Genomic DNA, 26,194 nt, shown 5'->3' on the forward strand with positions numbered 1-26,194 from the left:
AGTCGGCAGGCACTAGGGCCCGAGTCGCCAGAAACCGCGGTGGCCTCGCTCGAGTCATGGGACCACCGCAATCCTCTTCACCTTGTACACACTTCACTCCAGTCGTCGGAGAGCAGCACACACATCCACACAATCGCATTTTTCTTCTCGACCCATCGTCACTGTTTTACTGTCCTGTTTGCTGCGAGCGAGGCCATGCCCACCCAATTATGTGTATGGCCTTGTGATGCCGTTCCCGGCAGACAGTGGCAGCGTGCCGTCAAGAAGGAGCAAGACGACGAAACAGACATCACCGCCGCCGTATTCCCATCCTCCGTTGTCTGTGATTGTGTCGCGTGTGCATAATTTTGCATCCCCCCTCACACCCACTCAAAACACACGATGCCCTCCAACTGTGGGTTCCCTCGATGGATATCGTCTCCACGCCTCTTGAGCCCTCCCTGTCTGGATGACGATGGCAAGTGCCTGCGCCCAACCTGCAGGACCCGCGACACGACCGCATCCAACGCCACGGGCATTACTAACGACGTCAATCCTGACGCGATGACAAACAGGAATTCAGGGAAATGGGAACGGTTTGTGCACCCCAGATCACTAATTCCCCAGGATCGTGGAGAAAATGCGAGACACGAAGGGGACAGGGAAGATTGGGTTTGCAAGGCGTCGCGAAGAATGCCATTTGGAGAAAGGATGAGGCTCAAAAAGTCTTCAATGGTCCGTCCGTGATGAGATCATCGAAGGAACAAAAAAGGACTGCCCTTTGGATACAATACCGCCAGCCTACTGCAGAATCAGGTTAGTGGCCAGTATTGGTCTGCGGCACTTGTGCCCGGGACGGAGTTCCCTCCCTTCCAGAAGCCCCTAACCTGCGGTGGAAGATGGCAGCTCATTGGGCTTTGTTGAGCCTCCCTCGGCAAGGCGGCGATCTACCGACATGCAGGACTTGGCTCCCCTTAGCTTCCGGCCCTCGCGGTGTGTGTGTGTGTGTGTGTATGCCCTTGATGCCCTACCGGTACTTTAGTGAAAGTCCTGAATAATCTCCGTGCCCTCCCACCTCTACTTCGTAGACTTCTCCATAGCAGATGGCAAAATGTCGCCCCCGTGGTGGACACTCGTCTCGGTGACATCTCGGTGTCTCTGATAGGATAGATTCCCATTAGAACAAGCAATCACTAATGCGGAGAAATTGCATGGTATGCATGCCATGTCGTTCGTTGGTTTGCTTCCTCCTCGCTCTCCAAGTACGTCCGTCCTGTGTACCCGTCCTTCCCGTCGTCCCAGGACCCGGCCTCAACTCCGCACTAGGGAGTAAGCGACCTCGGTCGACGAGAAAGGCAACGGCTGTCGCTGATAACTATCACTCGCGTGTTTTCAACTACAAGCCTTGACACATAGCTGCACCCCCAACGGTGTTTCTGTTATGTCACTGGCGTCTTCTCGTCCTCGTCCGAAACCCGCATCTCCGCGATGCAGGCGGAGAGGAACAAAAGACGGCAACAAGTAAGCTTCAATCCTGTCGGGAAAGACCGGCCGCTTAGAGGCAGAGAGATCTGCGGAGGTAATCAAGTTCAATCTTCTTTTTGAGGGTATCTCCAAGCATCTCCAGACAATCCCCGCGCGGTCCCGGCACTTTGTCTGGCACTATGACATAACAGAAAGCAACATGAGGAGCAAATACACAATGGCTCACTTCGCAAAAACGTAATGAAAAGGGCGTATCCCCGGACCCCAGACTCGTACTACATGCATGCCATCGCAGAGGGGAAAGCCGTCGATGCCCGGCATCAAAACGAAATACGTAATATTCACACCGATGATCACCACTTCCTATTTCCGTCAACACTCGTCACGGTGACCTCGTCGACGAAGACGACGACAACGACCGCGTCCTCTCCGCCCTCTCGGGCCTCCATCCATCAATTCCATACCGATTCTTCCCTCCCTTCCCCTTGCGACTGCTCCCAGCTGCCCACCACGTCAGCCCATAGCTCAAGTTCTCCAAGCTATCGCAGCCCTTCTCCTCCCCATCCTCGACAACCCGCACCCGCGAGTACGCCTTCCTCTTCCCATCCCCCTTACTGCCACTGCCACTGCCCTGCTTCTCCTCCTGTTCCTCCCCGCTCCTAGTGGTGCTAGCACCACCGCGCCGCCCGTCGCCGCCGCCCCAGACCACCCGCCCGTCCCGCAGGCGCTCCACCAGCTCGCTGTCGGCCAGCAGGCTCATGCGCGCCGCCAGGCTGCCCGGGTTCTTGGGCAGCACGCGCACCCCGCCGCCCAGCGCGAACGACGCCGCCGCCGCCACGGCCATGCCCAGCAGCAGGCCCTCGAGGATGCGCGTCGAGACGCTGCTCTGCTCCAGGCGCGTCGCCCCGCCGAGCAGTGTGCCCGTCGCCGCGGCGGCGCGGGGCAGGTCCGCGCCGGGGACCGACTCTGCTGCTGCCGCTGCTGTCAGGGGGTTCGAGGAGGAGGAGGGTAGGTTGCCGCCTTCCTGTCTTCTTCTGGCCGAGGCGGCAGTGCTTGTCGCCCCCACCGCCGCCATCGGCACGCGGTAGACCAGCCCTAGTGTCTGCGCGCACAGCTGCGCGAAGAGGTGGTTCATAGTCCGCAGCATGCGGCCCGCGTTGTCCCGCCCCATCAGCTGGCCGAGCGGCGTGCCGTCGCGACCCACAGTCGCCATGGTGAAGAAGGCGTCGAGCTTGCGGCCGGTGACCTGGCCCGTGGCCGGGAAGGGGAACGGGATCGAGTCGGCGGTCGCGTTGACGCGGTCGAACGGCCGCGCCGTGCCCTCGACCGCGCGGGGCGGCGGCGACGTCTGGTCGTCGATCTCGAGCGAGGGGAGCCGCAGGCTGACGTCGACGAGGAGGGCCTCGACGTAGGGCATGCAGTGCAGCACGGTGAGGTCGTCGGTCACGTTGCCCGTCTGGTGGCCGTAGATGAAGAAGAGGTGCTGCGTGTCGTCCCCGCAGGCCGAGTACGGCGTGCGGATGTCCAGAGCGCCCGAGAAGAGGTCCAAGAGGTCTTGCGGGATGGACCCGAAGACCGAGGCCCAGTGGGCGAAGAAGCCGTCGTCCGGGGTGGCAACGTTCTGGTTCGTGACGAACAGGGTGGTATTCGCGGGGTCCTCGTGGGCTTTGCAGCCCGGCGGCGCCGTGATGGGGATGTAAAAGCCCAACCCGTTCGCCTGAAATGTGGTCTTTTGAGCCTCAATAGGCGTGCAGTTGAGCTGTGCACGCGCTGCGGGGAGACGCGCCTCCAGCGTGCGGTTGGACATATCCTGGCCGCGGAACGTGTCCGGATTGATGGACGCAAATGCAAACTCGTCATATGTCCACTGCGAGTAGGACAGGTTATTGTACTGAATGGCCTGGTTGACGACAACGTCTGCTGGAGTGCCGCCAGTTGCGCCTTTGAGTGCATATTTGTTCTCGAGGAGGGCTGAGTTGCTAATGTCGAACCATCGGTCCAGCTTGAGGGTCATGTTCTGGGTGGCGGGCACAAAGGTAGGAGTGAACAGGCCGCTCGCAGCAATCGTAAGGAGCGGCCCCAACACAGACGTAATCATAGCCGCCGAGAGAGCGACGTAACGGCGACCAAGAGCATGGGGCACGGCCAACAGGGTCGTCCGCGCAAAGGGATCGTAGACCATGGTATCGACGTTGTTCTCCTTGAGCCGCCTGAGCTCTCGATACGGGTGCAAAGTGCGGGCGGCGAAGTCGATGGTGGTGTAGGAGATTGCCACCAAGGCCATGGTCAGCGTGGGGAGGAAGAGCCATCCGTACTTTGCGTAGCCCTCAGTTGATACCTGGAGAAGGCCTCTGTTCTTGATCGATGTCTGATACAAGGCCTCGAGCGCCGCCACAAGCCCACAGGTAAGGACAATGAGCCCTATTCTGTAGCTCGCCGCACCGCCAACGGGCATCCACCACTCATTCTCGGGGAGAGGAGGTATGGTGCTGGTCTCGTTCTTGATTTGCTCCCTCGTCTCCCTCGGCAGCATATCGCGCACCTCAATCTTGGCTTTGGCAGCCTCCCCTGTCATAAATGCACGAGCGTCGTACCCATCCAGCGTCTTGTCCAAGTGTTCCTTTGGGTAGTCGCTCGTTCCACTCAAAGCCCGCGTCAATCCTGGACTCTGTGAGAGTACGGACGCCATTGCCATCAGCGAGCCAAGGTCACGAGGAAACGTCGCCTCGATTTGAAGAACACACAATACCACACAGACCAATATCATGAGGCCCAGAAGCGATTCCATGACTCTAAGGGACACATTCTCAACCACAAGTCTCTGGCTGTCGAAGGTCATCAATCCTCCGATGACTTGGGTTTGGTTTGCTGCCGAGTTGCTGTAACCACCCTTGATGACCTGCGCGGCGGCGCTCTTGAAGACCCGCTGGAATAGATCAGGGAACGTATCCAGGCTTGACAGCGTCCGCAGATCTGCCTGGGGCTGAGTAAAGTTCATGACACTGAACCATGTAGTTCTGTTTGAGGGAAACGGGTTGAGGTTGTTCACCTCGGGCCCAAAAGGGTTGACCAGCGTTCCCGTAAGAGCGGCTGGAGTGGTACCGAGTGGCAATGTCTCGAGAATCTCGTTCGATACGCTTCGAACGTCCCCAGGAGCACCACCCGCCCAGGTCGTCGTGACCTCCCGTCGCGTAATGGTGTAAGTGGCATTGCACAGGACTGCCGATGCTCCTCTCATATTGCCTTCCAGTGGGTAGGACATAGAAAGAAATATCCGCCTCGAGAAGTCGTTCTTCAACTTTGGATCGCAGGGGTCGAGAGCCCACGGACTGTCAAAATGAGTGGATGACAGTTGGTTGATGGTCGGCTCGTTGTTGGGCTCTTCGACATAACTGCAGAGAGGATTCAAGAGCTTCTTCTCGTCTTCAGAGAGCAGGTCGTTCAGTGGGAAGTTGAACTTCTTGGTGGTTTTGTCCCATTGCCAATAGAATTTATCGCATGTCGTTGATGCTTCAAAAACAGATACATTCCCTGCAAGGGTGTTTGCTCTGCCTGTTCCCAGTCAGTACCGACCGAAAGGATCATGCATGGAGAAGGACTCACTGTCGCCGGGACCAATAAAAGATTGGACAGAGACCTTTGGAGTTGTACCTGCAGGATACGACGCGTTTTGCTGAGATATGGTCCAGAGGGTGACGCCAGCATTTGTGGCTCTCTCGTTCTGCGCCTGGGATAGATTGAAGCGGTCTAGAGTCGTGATGTTGGTACTCCCGGCAAGCTGTTGGCTCCGAAGGCTCAGGAGGCCGGTGGACACGATGATCAGCACCCGAAGCACGAGCGTGCCGCTGATCCCTAGCGTGACGAGAAAGTGCCGTCTCTTTACGGACTGGAACAGGGCGATGAAGCTGATCGGACTCAGATAGTCGAGAAGAAGCCCCTTGCCAGACTGGCCTTGCTCTCCGTTCATGACAGCCCATGGCATGACCTGCTTCGCACGGTACTCGAGTTGGCCCCATAATGCAGCAACGATGGTGAGAACTTGAGTCTTGTCAGCACCGCGTCTGTGGAATCATGGGAGGTGAAACGGAAAATGCTTACTCAAAGTCGGTCCATATGTCCAGAGGTAGTGCCTGTCTTCAGTCGCGACAACGATACCTCGGTCACGGTCCGAGAAGAATCTCAAGACCTCCAGCGCGCCGATCATCAACGCGAAGAGAATGATCAACGGGACGAGAAACAGCGGCCCGAGGTGAAAGGGCAAGCGCTGTTTCCAGCCCAGTCGTCTGCCCAAGTTGCCCAACTTCGTCTCGCGACCACCACCTGCCGTGTCGTCCTTCAACAGAGGTTCCTCGGCAGCCTGAGTAGTCACCTGGGCTTGAGCATGCCGACTTCCCATGTCTCCATCTTTGAGAGAGTGGTCCGAGCCGGAGGGTTTGCGCGGCTTCGAAAAGTTGAGATTTCCAGAGTCATTTCGAGCATGGCTGTCAGGACTGCCCCCGGGGCTGTACCTCGAAGCCATGGCGACTTGGCGATAGAGCTGTGAGCCGGAAGCCCTCTTGGTAGTGAAGAATAACCATGATCTTCATGGCGGACGATGAGGGGAAGTAGAGATAGGGCAGAGGTGTTGTTATCCATGATATCGGTGACCAGTGGCAACCCTGCAGTTAGGATGAAAGGGGCTGAGATCCCTGGGACGATCATGAAATGCGAGCTGCAGGGCTCCGAACCCAGGGGTTGAAGAGCGCTGTAATGATTAGCTAGTGCAGTTGTCGCGAGTGCGAGCGGCAAGCTTTACAGCGGACTCCATCTATCAAGCTGTCAAGCTTCTAGGATTATGAAACCGTAGGATTTTGACAGGCCCAGCGATTGGGCTGAACCCCTGACCCACATCAGACCTTAACCGACTGTGGCCAGGCGTGAAACGTCTTCCCGCCGCATCATCATAATACAAATACAAGGTGTGGTCTGTGCAATTAGAGCTGGAGCACGTACTCCGGGGAATGGGATGCTCAGCCCTACAAATGAAAGGACTCTGGCGAAAGATTGACGATGGACCCAAGGCTGGTCGATAACTTTATGCTGCAAGGACACAATTACACAAGGCTTTCTCGTAGTGATCCATTCCCCCTGGACGCAAATGTCAAACGGAAGTCGGTGGGCTCTTCGCTCAAAACAAAATCAAAGTCATGCTGGGTATCTTGCATTGAGAAACGGGACTAGTGCAGTCGTAGTGCTGACTCTTGGCCCCCAAAAGCGAGGAGTGCCAGCAACGGACCTGATGCCAAGGTGCGACACTTCAGGCACCGCCCTCGCTGACTTCCCCTGCGCGCTGGCCGAAAAGATCGCTCAAGCTCACCCGTCGTCCCATGGCCTGCATAGCCGGGCCAAGGAACTCCTCCTGTTGCGGCCGCAAGCTGGCTGTCGAGCTCTGGAGATCATGCACACCCTCGGACGAGGCTTCTCCCAGGGCCAGCTGAATCTGGCGGAAGTACTCCTGAATGATGGCCGTGTTCACCTCTTGAGTGTCGTCCTTGTCGGCATGGATCCAGATGCCCAGCACGCGAGGAGCTCCCTGGCCGCCCTGTGACCCGTCCTCTTCCCTCAGCCGCAGTATCAACAGCTCTGCTGCGAACTCGCAGTCGCTGACATTCGCCAAGTCCACAATGACATTGTCCAGTCCCTTCCGGTTGAGCACAAAAACGCATGCTCTAGGTATCGCTTTGTTGCCGCTCATAACGGCTTCTCGTTCGCAGACGAACAGGGTCCCCTCCACTCCGGACTTGTCCCAGTTCTGCGTCTCAGGGCTGAAAGTGTAGACCACAGCGTTCGCTGCGATGGACATGATGCTCTGGATATCGGAGAGATAGCGTTGCAAGACGGTGAGGTTCAGCTCGGTATTCGTTCGCTCGGGGATCTGGGGGAAGGACTCCATCCCTCGCTCCTCCAAGTAGTATTGGGCTGCATCCGACTCGTAGTCCGAAGCAGCGGCGATCCGGGGCCCGCTTCCGCTGGGGTTGTGGCGGTGACGCGCCTTGCGAGGCGTTGGGCGACTCATCGCGAGGGGTCCCGATGAGGTCTTTGGAGTTGTCTACCTTGCTCTTTCGTTGAGAGCCTTGGACGAGAGAATCTCGGGCCGCGAAATGCGATACGTCTGGCGCGTGGCTGGAGAACCACAGTTACGAGAAGGTGTGTTCTGTGGCACTCCCACTGATACAAGATGTGTATACCACGGGAATTAACTCGAGAGTTGGAATGAATATGGCACTGGCTGAACTTTGGTCGCGATTCAGCGAGGGCAGTCTTTCGAAGGCTGATGGGAGTTTGGAGGTGACGATTGCGGCCCAGCCACGTGCCAGCCTCTCCTTCCAGTGGCATCTTTCGAGATTTGGTGGGGTTTCCAGGGAATCCAGGGATGCCAGCGGGCGAGCTTAGCTGTGGGAGGGGCGCGATAAGCCTCTTATCAGCGACGCAACCCGCGTCATCCATCCATCCTCGAGGTCTGCCAAGGCAGCTGAGGGTTCCAAGTTGGACGATCTTCTCCCGTCGCATTCGATACAATTGTCCAAACAGATTCTTTCTTACCATATAACCGTATTATAGTAATTGCTGTTGTTCAGTTCCAGCTTCCCGGACTCTCATAGGCCGAGTCAGATCGACCCCAGTCGAAGCAGACGACAATCCCGATTCTCCCTCCCGAATCCCAAAGTCGGCCGAACAGCACAGAAAAGGATTATGGACAATATCTCGCTGTAAAGGACATGCCTATGTACCGTGGATATGTTCTGACCTCCAGGTGACACTAACGCCCTGTCATACGTTTGCCCTGACGGCCGCCCTGTACAAATCTTCAAGCATCCCAAGCTACACGTGCACCTTGTCGCTATGGCCTCGACCTCTATTGCTGGCCCTGAGCCAGACGCAACCGAGGCAAAGCTAGACGAGCTCACCTCGAGCCCGCAATCCCTTCACCGAGCTGTGCATGCGCGACGAGCCGAATACATCCGCCCCCACCGCATCCGGGTCAAGGTTGGCACGTGGAACGTGGCTGCAAAACCCGGTACTGACAAGGACTTGGAGAGATGGTTTGTGTCAGGCAAGGGGATCGACCAACGGCTCGCCTCAATCGACTTGTCTCATAATCCAGCTGTGATCAGGGAAGATAGCAGCGTCGCTCTGGAGGACGATCCCACCGCCGTCCGGCTCGTGGGAGGCAAAGATATCGGATTGTACGTTCTGGGCCTCCAAGAGGTGGTCGACCTGAATGCTGCCTCGCAGTACGTGGGTCGCGTCTATGCCGACAGTGGCGCAATGGACAAGTGGAAGTTGGCGATCGAAGCTGCTCTACCTGAGGGGTACCAGCACATTGCCTCGGAACAAATGACGGGACTGCTGCTGCTGATCTACGCCTCTCCCGAGGTCGCGCCTTCGATCACCAACGTGAGCACCTGTCCCGTCGGCACAGGTTTTCTTGGCTATCTCGGAAACAAGGGATCGATCGCGACGAGGATCGTGCTTGGGGAGACCACAAGACTGTTGTTCCTCAATTGCCATCTTGCAAGTGGCACTGACTCATCCTACGTTGAAAGACGCTGCTGGGATGTGGCACATATTGTCAGTCGTACTCAATTCGACCCTGTCACACATCCCGGGGGTGTTCAAGAGGAAGAGCCGGAAAAGGTTGGCGATGAAGACTTTGCCTTTTGGTTCGGAGACCTCAACTTCCGCCTAGATGGCCTACCAGGAGATGACATCCGCCGGCTTCTGACGCTTCACACCAGCGGCGAGTACGGTGCCGGCCAGGATGCCAAGAACGATTCGCTTGGGGGCGAGGATCCTATCGTCTTGCGGTCATCAGAAAGCAGCGACGAATCAACGGACAAGAGATCGGAAGTTTCACAGTCCACCAACAAGAGCACCGACGAAGAGTCGGAAACACTTCCAGATCCAGATGAATTCCTGCCGGATCCTTCCGATGATCCCGCTTCGCTACAAGCTACGCTAGATTCTCTCCTCCCACATGATCAGCTGCGTCGGCTGATGCACCAAGGCAAGGTATTTCAGGATGGATGGCGCGAGGGCAAGGTCACCTTCCTCCCATCGTACAAATACGATGTCGGCACGGTGGGCTTGTTCGATTCAAGTGAGAAGCAGCGCGCCCCTAGCTGGTGCGATCGCATCCTCTACAGAACGCGGAAGGACAAAGAAGAATACCAGAAACGGAAACTGGAGGAAGAGGAGGCGCGGAAGAAGGACGAAGAGATGAAGGCACGCGGCATGGAAGAGGCTGGGGACGACGACGAAGTGTTGTTCGACTACGATCCAGACAATGACGGCGAGAATCCTACAAAGTCGAGCACGAGTCTTGATTACGATGAATACGATGATGCAGAAGACGAAGAACCGGAAGAAGTGGTCACGAAAGAGGGCTTCGTGGATCGGATCCGTCTCGATATTTACACCTCGCATCAGCGCATCCAGTCGTCAGATCACAAGCCGATAATTTCAATATTCACCCTCGATTACGATGCTGTGGTCCCTGAAATGAAGGCAAAGGTACATGCTGAAGTCGCCAAGGAACTGGACCGTGCTGAAAACGAAGGGAGGCCGGGCATCACAATTGTCGTTGACAAGCCTGATCCCAAAGCCAACGAGCATGGGTCAGATCAGGCCGTCTATTTCGGGGATGTACGGTATCTCCAAAAGAAAACAACCACATTGACTCTTGCGAACACGGGCAGAGTGGCTGCAACGTTCTCGTTCGTCGAAAAGCCGAGTACAGAGGACTCCGACGGCCCCAATGACCCCCAATGGCTCACTCCCGCGTTCGCGCGGTCTGACCCTGATGCCGTTGAGTCTGATGCCATCGATCTCGGCAAAGAAGTCACTCTGGAGCCTGGTGAGACGGTGCATGCGCTGCTGGAGGTCTGGGTTAACGAGCTGTCCCACGTGCGTATGCTGAATGACGGCCAGCTCAAGCTAGAAGACGTGCTCGTCCTCCGCGTGACAGATGGGCGAGACCATTTCATCCCCGTCAGGGCGGCCTGGGTGCCTACCTGCATGGGGAGATCCATCGACGAGTTAATCCGGGTCCCCGATGGAGGCATACGGGCGTTCCTAACCTCCCGCCAGGATGACGGTGCCCCCACAGGCTCCATCCCGTACGACTTGCCCGTCCGCTGCGCCGCTCCCAAGGAACTCTTCAAGCTCACAGAGGCCGTGGAGACGCTCACGGAGCGCGTGGTCGCCGACGCGCAGATGCTGGAGGACTGCCAGATCCCGCAGGACAAGGCGGGCTGGCCGTTCGCGGACCGACTCAACAGCGTCGACCTGGAGCAGCTGAGCGCAGTCATCGAGGCGCTGGACGAGGACAAGCACATCACCGACGCGTTCGACCCGGAGACGCCCGCCCTCAGGAGGCTCGAGGCCGTCAGCGAGGCCCTCGTGCTCTTCCTCCGCGGCCTGACGGACGGCGTCGTCACGGTCCCGCTCTGGACGAGGATTGAGCAGGCGACGCTCCCCTCGCTCGCCAAGGCGGCGGGCGACCCGGCCGCCGAGGACGACAAGCAGACCGTGCTCGACATCCTGTCCTCGGCGCCGAACCACAACATCGCGTTTGTCTTCCTGACGACCACCCTGGCCAAGATCGTCGCGGAGCTCTCGCCGCTGAGCCAGGCCGACCTCGAGGCGACGAGGACGCCGTCGGCGGCGGGGCGCGGGGGCGCCGTCGGCGCTGCGCTGGGGAGCATCGGGCGGCGGTCGTCGAGCTTCAAGGCCTCGTGGGCGGCGCTGGACCGGCGGCAGGCGCGCGAGAGGAGGTATGCCGAGGTGTTTGGTGGGCTGGTCTGCCGGGCGGCGGGCGGGAGGCCCGAGAAGAGCAAGGAGGCCAAGGCGCTCGAGGACAGGCAGAGGGGTGTCTTGGAGCTGTTTCTCCGGCGGGCTAGGGAGGAGGGTGCGTGACCTCAGTTGGGGACGATGGGGTGAGTAACTTTGTGAGGCATAAGGGGTGTAAGAAGGGTGAGGGTGCATGTGTACATGGTTTTGTGTCGCCTGTGATGGACATTTTATGATTTAAGTGTGTACTTGGATCGTGGGATGGATTGGAGTGGTCGCTTGCAGGCGTCGTGTGGCACATTGAGGTTCATTTGTAGGAGCATAACAAATCATCAGCACGAATAGAAAGTGATACTGTCAAAATATCTTTTTGTGGTTCGGTTTGTGAAAGTAGATTAGGAATCCGATTCGCTCCAACGCAATGAATCATACAAGATATGCAGAGCACGACACAGCAGGACACACTTGGCATCATTCTTGCTCTCCCTAACATCTAATTATTACGGCCATCCACTCGCCCTAACTCAAAGAATCAAAGGCAGCTAACAGAATTGGCTTTTTTCTTTCGAAGCTTTTATCGTCATGTGGTGCCTGCATTTTACAAGTTGACCAGGACGGCGGCACCACCGAACAGAGCAGCAGCGCCGACAGCACCGGTCATCATCGGGGCGGCGTTCTTGGTGGACGAGGTCGCACCAGTGGCGGCCGGGGCAGTCGAAGTCGGGACCGGGATGCCCGAGGTGAAGGGGACGCCGCCGCCGCTGGCGCTGGAGGCGCCGGTGAAGGCGGGCTCCTGGGTGCTGGCGGAGGGGTTGGGCTTGGCGGTGCTGTTCTGGGGGTTCAGGACGCTATATGGGTAATCATCGTTAGTCGGTGATCTAGATTGAAGTTCATGAAAAGAGAATGAAAGAAGGGAGAGTTGCGAAATGAGACACATGAAGGAACGGCACAGGAGAACTAGACTCACCCGTCAATGACGTGGACGACGCCATTGCTGACGAGCACGTCGGCCAGGACGACCTTGGCCGAGTTGGCGTAGACGGTGCCGTTGTCGACGGTGAAGGTGACGTTCATGCCGCCGGCTGTCTTGACCATGGTGCCGTTCTTGATCATGGGGCTGTAGTCGACGCCAGGGATGACGTGGTACAGGAGGACCTGGGACAGCATCTCGGTCGTCAGGTTGGCGGCGAGGGAGCCGATGGCGGCGAAGGCCTGGTTGGACGGGGCCAGGATGGTGACGTCCTTGAGCATGGTGAGGTTGGCGCCGAGGCCGGCCTGCTTGATGGCACCCGCGGCGGCGGTCAGGTTGGCGGCGACGAGGGTAGCCGAGTCGTTCATGGGCACCGAGAGGACCGAGTCGATGATGTGGATGACGCCGCCGGTGAAGTTGAGGTTGGGCGTCACGACGGTCGAGTTCTCCTTGAGGGCCGAGAAGAAGGTGACCTTGCCCGAGGACAGCTTGGCCTCGACGCGCTGGCCGCCCGTCACGTTGGAGAACATGGGGTTGTTGAGCATGGTCGGGACGAACATGGAGGCATTGGTGAAGTCGGAGCCGTAGTGCGTGCCGTTGAGGACATGGTACATGAGCACGCTGGTGAGGGCCTCCTTGTTGGTGGCCAGGGCAGCGCCCATGGACGAGTTGAGCAGCTTGGAGAGGGCGGCGTTGTTGGGCGCCAGGATGGTCACGTTGGAGGCGCTGGAGAGAGACTTGACGAGGTCGGGCTGCGTGGCTAGGAGACCTGAGTGCGAGTGTCAGTATTCCATAGCTCGACCAACAGAGGAGAGGGATGACGAACCATTGAGGACAGAGAGCGAGGCATTCTGAGAAGCCAGAGCATCTGCCAAGCTGGGCATGCTGGACTGGGCCACAGCACTGCTGGCAAGTGCCAGAGGGAGGAGAGACTTGAGCTGCATCTTTGCTAGTCGTTGAAGGTGTGCTTTCGTGGCCGAGATATCACACACGGGCTCGAGCTGAATTGGTGGACAAACGAGAAGGGAGGTAGAGCTGCCACACCAGCGACGATGACGGGCGACGGCGGCGCCCTTTTTAATGCCACGGCGATGTTCCTCGCCTCGAGGGAAGCGGGGAACGATGTAGGACCTGACAGTCCCAGCATGCTTTTCGCCATGATCTCACTCGAGCCTATGATGTTGACGAGCAACCCACCTCCAAGCCAAGGAAGCCTGCCAGGGCCAGAGAGGCGGCGGCGTATGGAGCCAATGGGCCACTAGGCCATCCGGTCTCGTTGGCGTGGCACCACGATATGGCCTCACTGGAGACAGCTACCCTTGGCAAGCTCGGATGGAAGAGAGTAGAAAGCGGTTAGGGTAGACGCTTAGACGACGATGGACACGCAGGGTCGTGCAGACCCGGGTAAGATGGATGACGAGAAGACGGCTTGGCCAAGCCGGCTATGGTGCCGTCAGGGGATCTTCCATGCCACATCTATGGTGGAACGACTGCCCAACTAGGAAATCGGCACTGCAAGACACGCAATGGTGATCGAAGCCAAGCAGATTGAACATTTTGATATTATGTTGGTCGATTATACCCAGAAGAGAGAAGCACCAAATGCAAGACAGCTCCGTGCGGTGCTCAAGTCGAGCTTGCGCTTGTGCAATACGTCTCCAAGCCCAAGATGGCGTAAAAATAGAAGACTTCCAAGGTTGAGTTTTCTATCCGGTCAACGACCTACGACAGCGCTTGTCAGGCCTAGCCGGCATGCCATGGAGCGAGGGATGCTGTGGTGCCGTCTGGTGTTGACCTTTCTGGTGATGGGAAAATCGATGTCGTCAAGACTTCGTTTTAGCGCCAACCAGGGTCCTCAAAACGGATAGTTCCTGGGTTGAAGCTCGCGCTTCCTCGTTAGCTTGGCACTTTGCTTCCCTCAGCTCGGATTATGTTCAATGTTCCCCCGCATTCGGGGGCGGGATGGATTGGCTGGCTTGGTTGGTCCGATCCCCGGATCCCTTGCTTCCTACCCACCATCGTCGGCTGTACTGTCGACCAAGCCACTCTATTTGCATGGAGGAAGGCGTGAAAAGGTAGGTAGGTAACCTGGAATGTGGCCATGGTACGCGGCAGGCGGGAGAAAATGCCTGTTTCAACGGCTCGCTTAGCACTTGTCTTTCCGGTGCCGCCGCATTGCAACACGGGAATCAGCTACGGGAGCTTCACTTCGATGCTACTGTTCAGTGACTGTTGCTCGAGGATGAAAATTCACCCCTCACTACCCACAACCACTCTGACAGTGGACTCTGTTGTGGTCAGAGAAACCTGGGCCTGCATCCTCAGTCAGTTAAGGGATATTCTTCCCCCACTAGACCAGTCTTGGACCTGAGCTATGACGTCCCCGATTTGTCGTTGCTGGCTTCTGCGGTCTAGACCGACTCAAGGTGCTAGTTTCTCGGCACTGTCCGTCCAGGCCCAGTTGTAGCTCCAGTCTCTGTCACATTGCTGAGCAGGGAACTTAAGTGGAACTAAGACAACGACATCAAGCTTATCAGTGTGTCGGGCTGGTTCGAGGAGAGGCGTTTCATTTTGAGTTATCAACGTTTGAGTTATCAACGTTTGAGTTATCAACGTTAAGAGGTACCTATGATCCCTTATTCCTTTCGTAGAATAGCTAGACCGGTTTCCGATATCTTTCCCTCGAGCGTGCCCGAGTTCCTTATTTCCTCGCCTTTGTGAACGATACCCGTACCCTTGATTCAAGGGAACTGTGGAAAAACCAAATCCTCATGCCACGAGATCTGTCTGGCGGTACGGAACGGCTGCGCGTCATCAGCAATATTCCTGTGCATGCCTCGAGGCCACCTGATTGTAGACAGAAGGAACCCATGTCTCGCCAAGATGCGCTCGACATGCTCGAGATGACGGTCGTACACGACAGCCTTCATCGTTCGCAGAGTTGGGATGGTTCTCATCTGATTGGCAAGCAGCTTGAGGGCGCTCTCGAAGAGCCACGCGCCACACAAGATGTAGGGCCGCACATCTATCTTGTCCATGCCCTGCCAGTTCAGCAGAGACACCGTGAGAGAGACCAGATTGACGCAGTGGTGTTGGATGGCGGCCATGACCCTGACACTACCATCGATGATGGTGAACTCGAGAGGGCCGGTGATGTCGATATCAAGGAAGTCGATGAGCATCTTGCGAAGGTAGGCAGCGTTCCGCCTGCCGATCTGTCGGAAGAAGCGGATGATCGGGTCCGCCTCCATGTCTGTGAGGTCGAACCAGTTCTGGCCGTAGAGGATCGGACTGGCTTCAGCGTGTATGGTCTTGTTTGCGCGGAGGAGGCCCACGGTAACCGGTTGACGCTGTGTGTCGCCCTTCTCAACAATGATCGGTTCCTTGTGGATCAAGACTTCCTTGTAGATCTGATCGCGAAGCTCGGGAGGGAGATTGCGGAACGCAACGGGATGCGTGGAAAGGGTGGGCCGCGATGGCTAAGAGAGGAAGTTAGCTGAGAGACTCAAGTACGGGGGTATTGGACCAGCGAACCTGATCCAGCGAAACCTCTTCCATGAGAGACAGCGTCTCCTCTAGGTCGGACTCCATGTAAAGAGCCATGTCCTATCAGCGCGGTTAGATTCGAACCGCGTTGAGAGAATAGAAGTACATACGAGGATACCGTTGCGGCTTTCAAGCCCCGCGATGCGAATGTCTGTCTTTTGTCCCGGTGATGAAAGAGATTAAAGCCCCAAAGAATTGCCAGCCAGCTTGCCCTCTTCCAGGGGAATAAATAATGTGCAGGGCAAAACTTGCACAAGTGCGAGGCTGCGAGGCATCGACAGCATCATCCTGCCAGGGACCCGCCTTTGGACAATATCTCGGTGAATGACATTCAACTTCTCATGCCCTAAGGCGACCTGGCAAGGAGTAGAAGCAGCCGGAGCCCTCCTTGTCACTCCCTCTTTTTCCTGCTTGGCCATTTGACCATGAACAGGCCGAGTCTCACCCTTGTCTCACCCTTTCTTCCATATGAGTTTCGAAATTAACTCTTCCCCCTCTTCAACAACCAAGGAGGAGTGAATTGCTGCACACTGCACATTGCACTCTGGTCTTTGTTCTTTCTCCCTTTCTTCCGGCTTCCTTTCACACTCGCCTTGCCGCCTCCTCTCCTCATGGCTTCGTCAGTCTCATCCGGGAATACTCCCTCGGACCAGACCGTGTTGTCTTCTCCAAAGGAGAAGCCTCGCGTGCTCATTCCGGCGGGAATCGACAATCCCGCTTCAGCTGAGGTCAAGAACTCTCCGACCCAAGAGCTAAGTGCTTCTTCTGAGAAGGAACCCGAGCCCAAGCCCGAACTCAACACCAAGGCCATCATCGAGGCCTGGCGCTGGGACGTCAAGAAATCCAACCCAAACTTGACTCACGAGATCTCTTCGGGCTCCGACCTCTCTGAATTCCAGGTAGCTACCCTGCAGAAGTTCGCACTTCGCGTCGAAGATTGCATAGTTGTCCTCAGTGTCGAGAACGGCCTAGGTCACAACTGGGGCGGCATCCTCTCCGGTTGCATTTCGCTGTTCAGAGGCCTTTTTGCCTGTATCAAGTGCGCGCGCAGCACCGGCCGTTACTTCCAAACCTGCCCAGAGGTCTTTGGAAAGAAGCTCACTCCGTTCTGTGGCAAAGCAATCGAGTACTTTTATTCTGCCGAGCTTCAGAGCTGCCGTTTTGCTGGCCCGCGCCCCAATGATGTGTTCCAATTCGTTCTCGCTGAGGACTGCGCCGGTGATTGGGGACTGGTACGTTGGGGATCCCGGATAGTCCTTCGTGGTCGTTTATTAATCTGAGCCTTGCAGGCGGACTTTACTACAGACCTGAACTGTCTGGTATGTCTACTCATGATGGCTTGGAGAGCCTTATCCCCATCCACAGCCCCGGACTATTCGAGCTCAGACGGCTTTTATGGAGACATCTTATACGGTACTGACTACTGTTCAAGATGCGCAAATATCAGGCATGGGACCGCGAGCTGATTGAGAAGATTCCTGCGGGCCCCCCACCTCCGAAGCTGGAGCTAGATAACCTCGAGTAAGTTCAGATCTATTTTCATTCACCGTGACCTCGCCCCCAGAAGACTAACATTCAACGCAAAGTGCCATGGAGCTCAGGCATAAAGCTGACTGGGGCAAGAGCGTCAATAAGCCCTACCGACCGGGTGACTCGCACCTGGCCACCTTTTGCCTCACGGAGAAGGTCACCGTCAAGCGCGTGCCCGAAATGCCCCGTTCCTTCTTCTATCCACCCCCGGGCTGTTCGGATGACTGGACCAAGATCAAGGTAGGCTCGGCCCAAGACAAAGTTGAAGCCAACCTTGTCGAGAACAAGGATGTCCCCAAGCCGGAGGCCAGCTGGGCCGCCACGGCCTCGCAGGAGGAAATCGGCGCGCTCATGGCCCGCATGGACGTCGGCGGCGCGAGGCTCGCCACCTCCACCGCCCAAGCGCGCCTCGTCTGGCCCGAGCACAATGGGATGGTCTTCCCGCCGGGCAGCAGCAACCCCGAGTCCAACATCGACGACGGCGACGCCTCGGACAGTGAGGAGGAGGACCTGGGCGAGTACATCCGCAAGCTCTTGGCCTCCCAGCCCGCCCTGCGCGCGCAGCCGATCGGCCCCAGGGTGGAGTCCCGCATCGAGAAGTACCTCCGTCTCACGGCGACGCCCGAGAACACCAGTCAGCCCGAGAGTGGGGATGAGGACGGCTGCGAGGATGGTAACCTGTCCTCTACTCGCAGCGACAACCTGGCTTTCTGGACCGCCTCGGAGTGGCTGTCTCGAATTGATGATATGCCCATTGATGACAAGGGCCCTGGTTCGGGCTTGTTGCGGAACGATGCTATGGCGAGTCATCCCCATCCTACTTCCTATATCTTCAAGATCCCTTTGAGGAACACTCGCACTCGAAAGCGTTGAGTGGAACAGATCCGTCCCTCGGTGTGGACTGGATGAGAACAGTTGCATAAGCCGATCATGGCATCGGGATTATTGCGTTTCTCTTTCTTGGCACTTGGAGATGGAAGACTCCGACATATTGAGATAGGCGCTGGTTTGAAGAGCTTTATGCTCTTCCTCTTGAAACATGCGCGATGTGTTTATTACTCTTCCAGCAGACAAAGGCCAGTAGGAGCCTCCACTAGATGACAAATTGATTTCCCCTCTAATTGTTCCCCCTTCTACCAACTCCGTGACCTGTATCAAAAGATGGCGAGGGCATTCGGCGGCGAAGCAACCAGGCCGTGGTGGTTTAGCGGCACCGAAGTCAGCATGAAGCTATACCTGCCCAGCCTCTTGCACTGCTCCGACAACGCCTTGAGATCCCAGAGCTCGCCGATCGGCATGCCGAACATGGCCAAGAAGTACTTGTGAAGGACTATTACACATCCACGTTAGATCAAAGCGGAGTGCTCCCTTCCCAGTATAATTGTCCCGCCGCCAACGAAACTTACCGAGATCGCTCATCTCGCCCTCACTCCCGTCGGGTCTCAGCGGCGGGAACGCCTCAAACGACGCGCTGTCGCCCGCCACGGCCGCAAAGCGCCGGTCCCAGAACCACCGCGCCGTCTCCTCGGTGCCGTGCACGCCGCTGAGCCGCACCTTTTGCATCCGGGCGAAGTCGTCGGGCGTCGGCGCGGCCATGACCTCGGTGTACGCCGTGCGGATGACGACGATGTCGCCCCGCCTGAACTCGACGCCTTGCCACGCGGCCACGGCCTCGAGGTCCGCCACCGTGATGCGGTACCCGTCGGCCGGGTGGTACGAGGTCTGCTTCGTGCCGTCCTGCTGCGAGAGGACCTCGTCTGCGTACCGCGCGAAGTCGAGCAGGACGCCGCGGCCGACGAGGCCGCCGCGCGCGTGCCACTTGTCGATCGTGGGCAGGACGGACTGATGCTCCGCGGCGGCGGCGGCGGCCGGGTCCGTCAGGCTCGCCCTGGTCGGGCGGGCGCCGTTGTAGGCGAGGCCGCTGTCCTGGTGGTGGAAGTGGCACAGGCTGTCCCATTGGCTGCTGAGCTGGGTGTTGAAGGCGAGCTCGTCGTCCCAGCCGTCGGCGCCGTAGCCGACGTCCTTGAGCGGGGTGACGGTGTGGACGGGTGCCTTGCGGCCGGGGATGGGGAAGGGGAAGCCGTTCAGAGGCCAGCTGCGGGAAGGAGTTGAGTAAGGTACGGTGGTCTGGTCGTGCACGGGAAGAGCGACTTACTTGAGCGAGACGGAGATGCCCTCTTTGACTTCGGTCGCGGCAGCGGCTACGACGTCTGGGGTCAAGAGGTTCAAGGTTCCGTAGACGTCTTTCTCGCCGTCCTTGTCGAAGATGCCCCATGCGCAGCCTTGGGGCATGCCCTCGACCTTGGGAAGATCGTCGAAGTCGGGGATTGTCTGTGGTGCGGCCATTTTGGGAGTGGTTCGTTTCTGCATGCCGTATTCGTTTCCTCTCGTTCCCGGTTCTGTGTGTAGGGGCTTATTCTGTACTACCTAGGTAGTTGCGAAGCAAATATGCACCATTGAACCCCGGTATCTCGTTCTTCGATGCAGGCTCTCACTCAGTCAAGACAAATCCAGCTGCTCAGAATAAAAAGAGCCTTTTGTAGCTGATGCTGACCTCTACCAAGAACAGCAGCACACGCGTCCTGGATCAAACATACGGACCGCCCTAACCCGTTTCGATCTGACGATGGCGGTTGAGGCCGTACTGTGCACATGGCTCAAGCAGGGAGCCCCACGGACTGGTGGGCGAAACAGTGGCGCAGCATCTCGAGATAAGCATTTTTAAACCTTCAATGTTGATGGTGTTTTCCTTGAGATCAGTTGCCCTTGGAAATTACAAGCATATTCTGATCTCCCCTGGCTCAGATTACACGTCTTTCGATCCTGGCCATGCCGGTATGGAGCGTCGGTCTCGATTGTTCTCGTCTGCCAACTCCGATGCGCCAATGTCTCGATGCTCCACCATATGGATGGATTGTTTTTGAGGCTGAGCAACGCAACGCAACAGGTGTAGTGCTGAGAAGCCGCAATTTTAGCGCCAAACGTTATCGTTGGTCAGCAGCTCAGCGGAAATTAGCGGGAATTAAGCGCCAAAACCCACCGGCCGGCTGACGTGTCAAGGCGCGGTTAAAATCCTTGCAGGAACAACTCGCATTCTTCCAGCAACGCTGCATCGCGATGGCAAAACCCAGGCATTTTGTAGCTGGCATCATTGCCTTGGCATTGATATTCTTCATCTGCACATCTTCCCAAATCTCGGGCTTTCTGTACCCTGCCCAATCGCAGACCAGCGCGAGTGTGACGCATACTGTGCTCTTCCAGTTCAGCGCCAAAGCAACGGCTGACGACGTCAAGGCCGTAAGTCCTCCTGTCATGACATACAGCGAAAAAGAGTGGTCTCTGATGAGCATGTAACAGGCTTGTGATCGCTTCCTTGCGCTCAAGGAGAGCTGTATTCACCCGACCAAGCAGGCGCCCTACATTATCTCCCTCAAAGGCGGCAAAGACAATTCCCCTGAAGGGCTGCAGGTAAGATTGCTGTCTGACCAAACTCAAATCGACTCTCTAACGCAAACGGCAGGGCGGCATCACCCACGGTTTTGTCGTCGAGTTCGCCTCCACTGAGGATCGAGACTACTACGTCAAGACAGATCCGTCCCACCAGGCATTTATCAAGAGCATTGGCGATCTGGTTGACAGAGCTGTCGTGGTTGATTTTAGTAACGGCATCTACTAGATAGTTTCCACCTCGTCACAATCACATTATCGCTTTTTCAGACGTGATTCAAAGCTTTCTTAACCCCTTGCTGAGGAGGCTGCCTGCCGGCTCCAATCATGAGTTACTGCGAGCCCACGGATGCATCCGCAGAAAGTGCGTTTGGTCACACGCACATCGTCGAGCCACAGAAGCAGCATACTCACACCGCCATCGTCCTTCACGGCAGGGGAAGCACTGGGGAAGAGTTTGCCGATGAGATTCTCTCGTCTGAACTTTCGGACCGGCGGACGCTCCCTGAACATTTTCCAACCTGGCGATGGGTCTTTCCATCGTCTCGGACAGTCTGGAGCACGGTCTTCGAGGAGCATATGCCTTCCTGGTTTGATTCCTATTCGGCAGGGGACTTGGACCTGGCCAAAGTCTCGCAAATTAAGAGCCTGAAGGCCTCGGTGTCTCATGTGCGCTCAGTGCTGGCTTCCGAGACCGAAAGACTGGGCGGCAGGTCTGAGCATATATATCTGTGCGGCATTAGCCAGGGAGGAGCAGTTGGGCTTTGGACTTTGCTTCAGCAACCCGAGGACAGAAAGCTAGGGGCATTTGTTGGTATCAGCACATGGCTTCCTCTGGCCGAGGATATCAGAGCAGTGTTGCCAGACACAATATCTGTTGCTGAACCCTCTGGCGGAGAGCCTGTCTCGCATCCTCGAGAATTGTTAGGTGGACTCGATGGGCTCTGGACCGAGCAACAAGAGCACAATCAGCCTCGGGAAACCCCCATCTTTCTGGGACACGGCAATGACGATGCCTACGTCGATGTGGAGCTCGGGCGTGACGCAAAGAAAGTCCTCACAAACCTCGGGTTCAACGTGCAGTGGAAAGAGTACAGTGGAGCAGAACAGGAAGGACATTGGTTGAAGATACCGGACGAGCTGGACGATTTCACTGCGTTTCTTGACGGACTCTCGGCACAATCCGTGGGATAGACTATGCCACCCACAGCTCTCGCAATGGGCCATCATGGCCACGGACAGGATCCCACACAGGAATAGGAACGCCTTCGGCTTCTTCCCTCAACTCCTGGCACCTCTGTTGCTCTCGACAGTCCTCGTTTCTCCAATTCTGCGACCCCTATCGTTGATATTAGCTTCATTGGATTGGGACCTCCCTCACAGCCGAGACTCATACCTTCGGATACACACCAATATAGCGGTAATTAGTCATCTTTGAAGTACCAATGGCTATTTCGCCAACCAACCTTGTCCCAGAAAGAAACATGCGAAGTGCCCATATCCTGCGGAGGTCCCTCAACTTTGCGATAAAGAGGAGGGAATTGCGGAATCTGGAGTTAACTCATGGTATCTCTTCAGTCGGGAGATAGCCGAATCTACCAAGACCTGGGCTGAGATTTTCCATCCAGCTTGAGCGGTGGCCATTCAGCATCGGGGTATATGAGGATTGAGTAACCCACCCTCGAGTGGGCTTGACGAGGTTGCACGACCATCGTACGACCTGACTGTCTATTTATCTATTTGGGCCGGTATTGGGCTCTCACCCCCGCCTTCGATCTCACTTTGTTTCCTCCTACTGTCCAGACATTGCACACTTGCCCAGTATAACATGGCGACTGCCATCGACAAGGCGGCTTTCGGCCAGACACTGTCTCACGAAAATGGCACCGTCATGAACGATGCGCAGAACTACCATGGCATTGACACCCGCGCTATCACCTCAGGCGTGGACGAGGTCTACGAGAGGAAGGTTGCCATCATGAACCAAGCCCTGATCGACTTGGGTATGGGCTCTTTCCAGTGGAATATATTTGCCATGACGGGCTTTGGCTGGTTTGTAGACAATGTACGTCCGAGACTCCGTCTCCACCTGTAAGCCACCGTCTTGATCATTTGCTGACCATGAACATGTGAAGTTTTGGATGCAAGCAATCACCATCATCAGCCCACCAGTCCGCAACGAGTTCCATGTCCAACGCATTGCCTTCCTCACTGTGGCAAAGTACGCGGGACTAGTAGTCGGATCGACTCTGTGGCCCATGACGGCAGATTTCATCGGGCGACGCTTTGCCTTCAACGCCACCCTACTCTTGTCATCTGTCGGTGGCCTGGTAGGTGCGGGAAGCCCGAACTTTGTCGCGATCGCTACCTTCTGCGCGGTCATCGGTCTGGGCACTGGTGGCAACCAGCCTGTCGACAGTGCCATCTTCCTCGAGTTCATTCCGGCCACTCACCAGTACCTTCTTACCATGCAGTCTGCCTTTTGGTTTGTGGGCCAAGCTGTGGCGGCGTTGATCGGATGGTAAGTTTCGAAAGCCTCTTTTACCGACTCGCCTGACGCTAAAACATCTCTCGTCCGTCCCTTCAGGCCCCTAATCGCGAATTTTTCCTGTCCATCTGGCTCGAAGGTGTGCAATTATCAAGACAACCTGGGATGGCGATATGCCTACTGGACATTTGGCGGTCTCACTTTGGTCATGTTCCTCCTACGACTCCTCTTCAAGATGTACGAGACTCCCAAGTACCTCCTCGGGAAGGGGCTCGACAGCCAGGCCATCGAAGTTGTGCAAAAGATCGCCAAGCGCAACAAGACCACGACATGGCTCACCATCTCCCACTTTGAGACCGTCGACGCCGAGCTGGCCGCTCGCGTAGGCGATAGTGAACCATCTGCACCACCCAACACCGACTCGCGCAGCATAGTCAAGAAGAACCTCAACAAGTTCAAGCCAGAAAAGATCCGCTCTCTGTTCTCCAGCCCGCGCCTCGCCTTGTCAACGGCCCTCATGCTCTTCCTCTGGTGCTCCATCGGCATGGCTTATCCGCTGTACAACTCATTCATCCCCATCTACCTCGAAAACAAAGGCGTGTCGCAGGGCCATAGCTCGCTGAGCACCACGTACCGCAACTACGCCATCCAGGCCGTCTGCGGCATCCCGGCCTCCATCCTCGGCGGCTTCACCGTCGACATGAAGGTCATGGGGCGCAAGGGCACGGGGTCGTTGGCGTGCATATGCACCGGGTTGTTCCTCTTCCTGTTTACGCGAGCGAACTCGCCCGCTGCCGTGTTGGGATTTACGTGTTCGATTGCGTTCTTCCAGAACCTGGTCTATGGGCTCCTCTACTCGTACACGCCCGAGCTGTTCCCTGCCCCTATCCGTGGGACGGCCAACGGCCTCGTCGCCATGTTCAACCGGATGAGTGGTCTTATGGCGCCGATCATTGCTGCGTATGTTGGCATCGATACGGAGATGCCGGTGTGGATCTCGGCTGCTTTGTTCGTGGTGGCGGGACTTGTGTTTCTGGTCTTGCCGTACGAGACCCGCGGCAGGGCCGCAGCGTAAAGGTACAGGCAAGATCCTAGGCAGGCGGACTGTAGGAGGGTCGGGGCTTTTCAGTTCTTACTTACATTACTATATGACCCTAAAGTTCCCTTGCTACACCCCTATTGCTTGCTCAGTCTATTGCCACTTTCCTCAGGCTTAGCTTAGGCATAGCTTAGTGCTACGGGCTATTCCACCGTGTTGTTGCTGACTCTTGCGGTAACATTGGTGAATTCTCGTAGGTTGCCTCTGGGCTGCGTTACAGCGCAGTAGAGCTGTCAAAACTAAGATAGGGGTCAAATCAAAGGTGTGTAAGGTTGAAGTTCAATTCCACATAGCTATCGCAGAGATTCACACTTTAAGAACGCGCTTGCCAAACTAGCTGAGCTCTTCACACTGGAGCCAGATCTACATACCAGATAAGAACTTAATTGAGATTAGTCGTCCTTATATCAGATGTTCCTAGGTAGTTTATTACTTCCACCTTGGATCTGCACAATCATTTCATGAACCCACGCCTGCTGTCGACTCCCAGCTCCCAAGGCATGGGAGGAGACAGACGTCGACATCAAGATTTCCCACTGTGGCATCTGCGGATCTGACCTCCATGTACTACGAAGCGGATGGGTAAGTATACTATTTCGCAACGTTCGGGTTCCTAAATCACAGAACTAACACACCACCCTACGGTCCAACCGATTATCCAGTATGCGTGGGACATGAGATCATCGGGACGGTCGTCCGCGTAGGCTCCCGGGCAGAAGGTGGTCTCAAGATAGGCGACCGCGTCGGCCTCGGGCCCCAAAGCGACTCGTGCCTCGGGCGCTTCGGCGACTGCGAAGCGTGTGCTTCCGGCATGGAGCAGTACTGCACGGTCAGACACGTCCCCACCTACGGTGGCGTCCACTTCACCGGCGACAAGTCGCAAGGAGGGTACGCGCTGTACAGCCGGGCCCCTTCACACTTCGTCTTCAAGATCCCAGACGAAATCCCCTCAGAGCATGCCGCTCCCATGCTCTGCGCTGGGTTGACAACCTACTCGCCCCTGAAGCGCAACGGCTGCGGACCCGGAAAGAAAGTCGGCATCATTGGGCTGGGAGGTCTCGGCCACTTTGCAGTGCTCTGGGCCAAGGCTCTAGGTGCGGACAAGGTCGTTGCAATCTCCCGGAAAGCGAGTAAGAGTGCTGATGCGTTGAGTCTGGGTGCTGATGTCTATGTCGCGACTGACGACGATCCGGAGTGGGCGCGGGACTATGCTCGATCTATCGATCTGATTTTGTGCACCATTTCCTCCTCAAGGTACGATGTAATGAATAAGGCTTGCCAAAAGCAGTTGCTGATCGATCTTTAGATGCCGATGGATCAGTATCTATCCTTGTTACGTACTGGCGGGGTGTTCATTCAGGTTGGGAATCCCGACGATGGCGTTTTCAAGTTGGCGGCGCCGTCATTGATCCTGTCAGGGACGAGTCTCCAAGGATCGCTGATTGGCCCCCCCGCCGACATTCGCGAGATGTTCCAGCTGGCTGTGGATAAGAAGGTCAAGCCGTGGGTAGAAGTTCGGCCTATGAAGAATGCGAATCAAGCACTGGTTAATATGGCGAAGGGGATGGCCAAGTATCGGTACGTGTTGGAGAACTGAGAGGAGTGCATCAAGGGCAGTCGAGCCGTGTACCAGAATGCATCATTATACCTGGATTTCGAGTCGCTTTTCGCCTCGTTGAAGTCGCTAGCGATTTGTTGACTCGATCAATTCAGGACAGCCACGAAGCAGTCTTCCCCATTTCTTGAGAAACCCAATACTCACCTCCCAGTTGTACGACCCAGGTAACGCCGTTATCCCCGGAGTCGTTGTTTGGCATGT

The 26,194-nt window shown here is 56.6% G+C and overlaps 9 protein-coding genes across 9 annotated transcripts; 4 read left to right on the forward strand and 5 right to left on the reverse strand.

Moving 5' to 3' along the window:
• Positions 1–1,846: 1,846 nt before the first annotated feature.
• E0L32_006720 (uncharacterized protein) lies at positions 1,847–5,983 on the reverse strand (the record flags this gene model as incomplete). Its single annotated transcript, XM_031141384.1, has 3 exons — positions 1,847–5,016; positions 5,068–5,502; positions 5,563–5,983. 3 exons carry the CDS (start codon positions 5,981–5,983, stop codon positions 1,847–1,849), a joined length of 4,026 nt encoding a protein of 1,341 aa, XP_030994551.1.
• A 777-nt stretch (positions 5,984–6,760) lies between these two features.
• Positions 6,761–7,519, reverse strand: E0L32_006721 (uncharacterized protein; the record flags this gene model as incomplete). The annotated part of the gene is made up of 1 exon (XM_031141385.1): positions 6,761–7,519. The coding sequence occupies one exon, from the start codon at positions 7,517–7,519 to the stop codon at positions 6,761–6,763; it is 759 nt and encodes a 252-aa protein (XP_030994552.1).
• Positions 7,520–8,346: 827 nt separating this feature from the next.
• E0L32_006722 (uncharacterized protein) lies at positions 8,347–11,421 on the forward strand (the record flags this gene model as incomplete). Its single annotated transcript, XM_031141386.1, has 1 exon — positions 8,347–11,421. The coding sequence occupies one exon, from the start codon at positions 8,347–8,349 to the stop codon at positions 11,419–11,421; it is 3,075 nt and encodes a 1,024-aa protein (XP_030994553.1).
• A 472-nt stretch (positions 11,422–11,893) lies between these two features.
• E0L32_006723 (uncharacterized protein) lies at positions 11,894–13,209 on the reverse strand (the record flags this gene model as incomplete). The annotated part of the gene is made up of 3 exons (XM_031141387.1): positions 11,894–12,143; positions 12,263–13,034; positions 13,092–13,209. The coding sequence occupies 3 exons, from the start codon at positions 13,207–13,209 to the stop codon at positions 11,894–11,896; spliced, it is 1,140 nt and encodes a 379-aa protein (XP_030994554.1).
• Positions 13,210–15,006: 1,797 nt separating this feature from the next.
• E0L32_006724 (uncharacterized protein) lies at positions 15,007–15,868 on the reverse strand (the record flags this gene model as incomplete). Its single annotated transcript, XM_031141388.1, has 2 exons — positions 15,007–15,744; positions 15,800–15,868. 2 exons carry the CDS (start codon positions 15,866–15,868, stop codon positions 15,007–15,009), a joined length of 807 nt encoding a protein of 268 aa, XP_030994555.1.
• A 554-nt stretch (positions 15,869–16,422) lies between these two features.
• Positions 16,423–18,214, forward strand: E0L32_006725 (uncharacterized protein; the record flags this gene model as incomplete). The annotated part of the gene is made up of 4 exons (XM_031141389.1): positions 16,423–17,043; positions 17,101–17,130; positions 17,244–17,332; positions 17,398–18,214. 4 exons carry the CDS (start codon positions 16,423–16,425, stop codon positions 18,212–18,214), a joined length of 1,557 nt encoding a protein of 518 aa, XP_030994556.1.
• A 281-nt stretch (positions 18,215–18,495) lies between these two features.
• E0L32_006726 (uncharacterized protein) lies at positions 18,496–19,687 on the reverse strand (the record flags this gene model as incomplete). Its single annotated transcript, XM_031141391.1, has 3 exons — positions 18,496–18,671; positions 18,748–19,436; positions 19,497–19,687. The coding sequence occupies 3 exons, from the start codon at positions 19,685–19,687 to the stop codon at positions 18,496–18,498; spliced, it is 1,056 nt and encodes a 351-aa protein (XP_030994557.1).
• Positions 19,688–20,458: 771 nt separating this feature from the next.
• On the forward strand, positions 20,459–21,982 carry E0L32_006727 (uncharacterized protein; the record flags this gene model as incomplete). The annotated part of the gene is made up of 4 exons (XM_031141392.1): positions 20,459–20,638; positions 20,699–20,809; positions 20,862–21,000; positions 21,093–21,982. The coding sequence occupies 4 exons, from the start codon at positions 20,459–20,461 to the stop codon at positions 21,980–21,982; spliced, it is 1,320 nt and encodes a 439-aa protein (XP_030994558.1).
• A 634-nt stretch (positions 21,983–22,616) lies between these two features.
• E0L32_006728 (uncharacterized protein) lies at positions 22,617–25,972 on the forward strand (the record flags this gene model as incomplete). The annotated part of the gene is made up of 5 exons (XM_031141393.1): positions 22,617–22,853; positions 22,924–23,309; positions 23,376–24,236; positions 25,000–25,636; positions 25,682–25,972. 5 exons carry the CDS (start codon positions 22,617–22,619, stop codon positions 25,970–25,972), a joined length of 2,412 nt encoding a protein of 803 aa, XP_030994559.1.
• Between the last annotated feature and the right edge of the window lie 222 nt (positions 25,973–26,194).

This window comes from Thyridium curvatum (genome assembly GCF_004353045.1).
Source record: "Thyridium curvatum strain D216 chromosome Unknown NODE_39_length_367864_cov_79.813791, whole genome shotgun sequence".
Classification (NCBI taxonomy): Eukaryota; Fungi; Ascomycota; class Sordariomycetes; order Thyridiales; family Thyridiaceae; genus Thyridium; species Thyridium curvatum.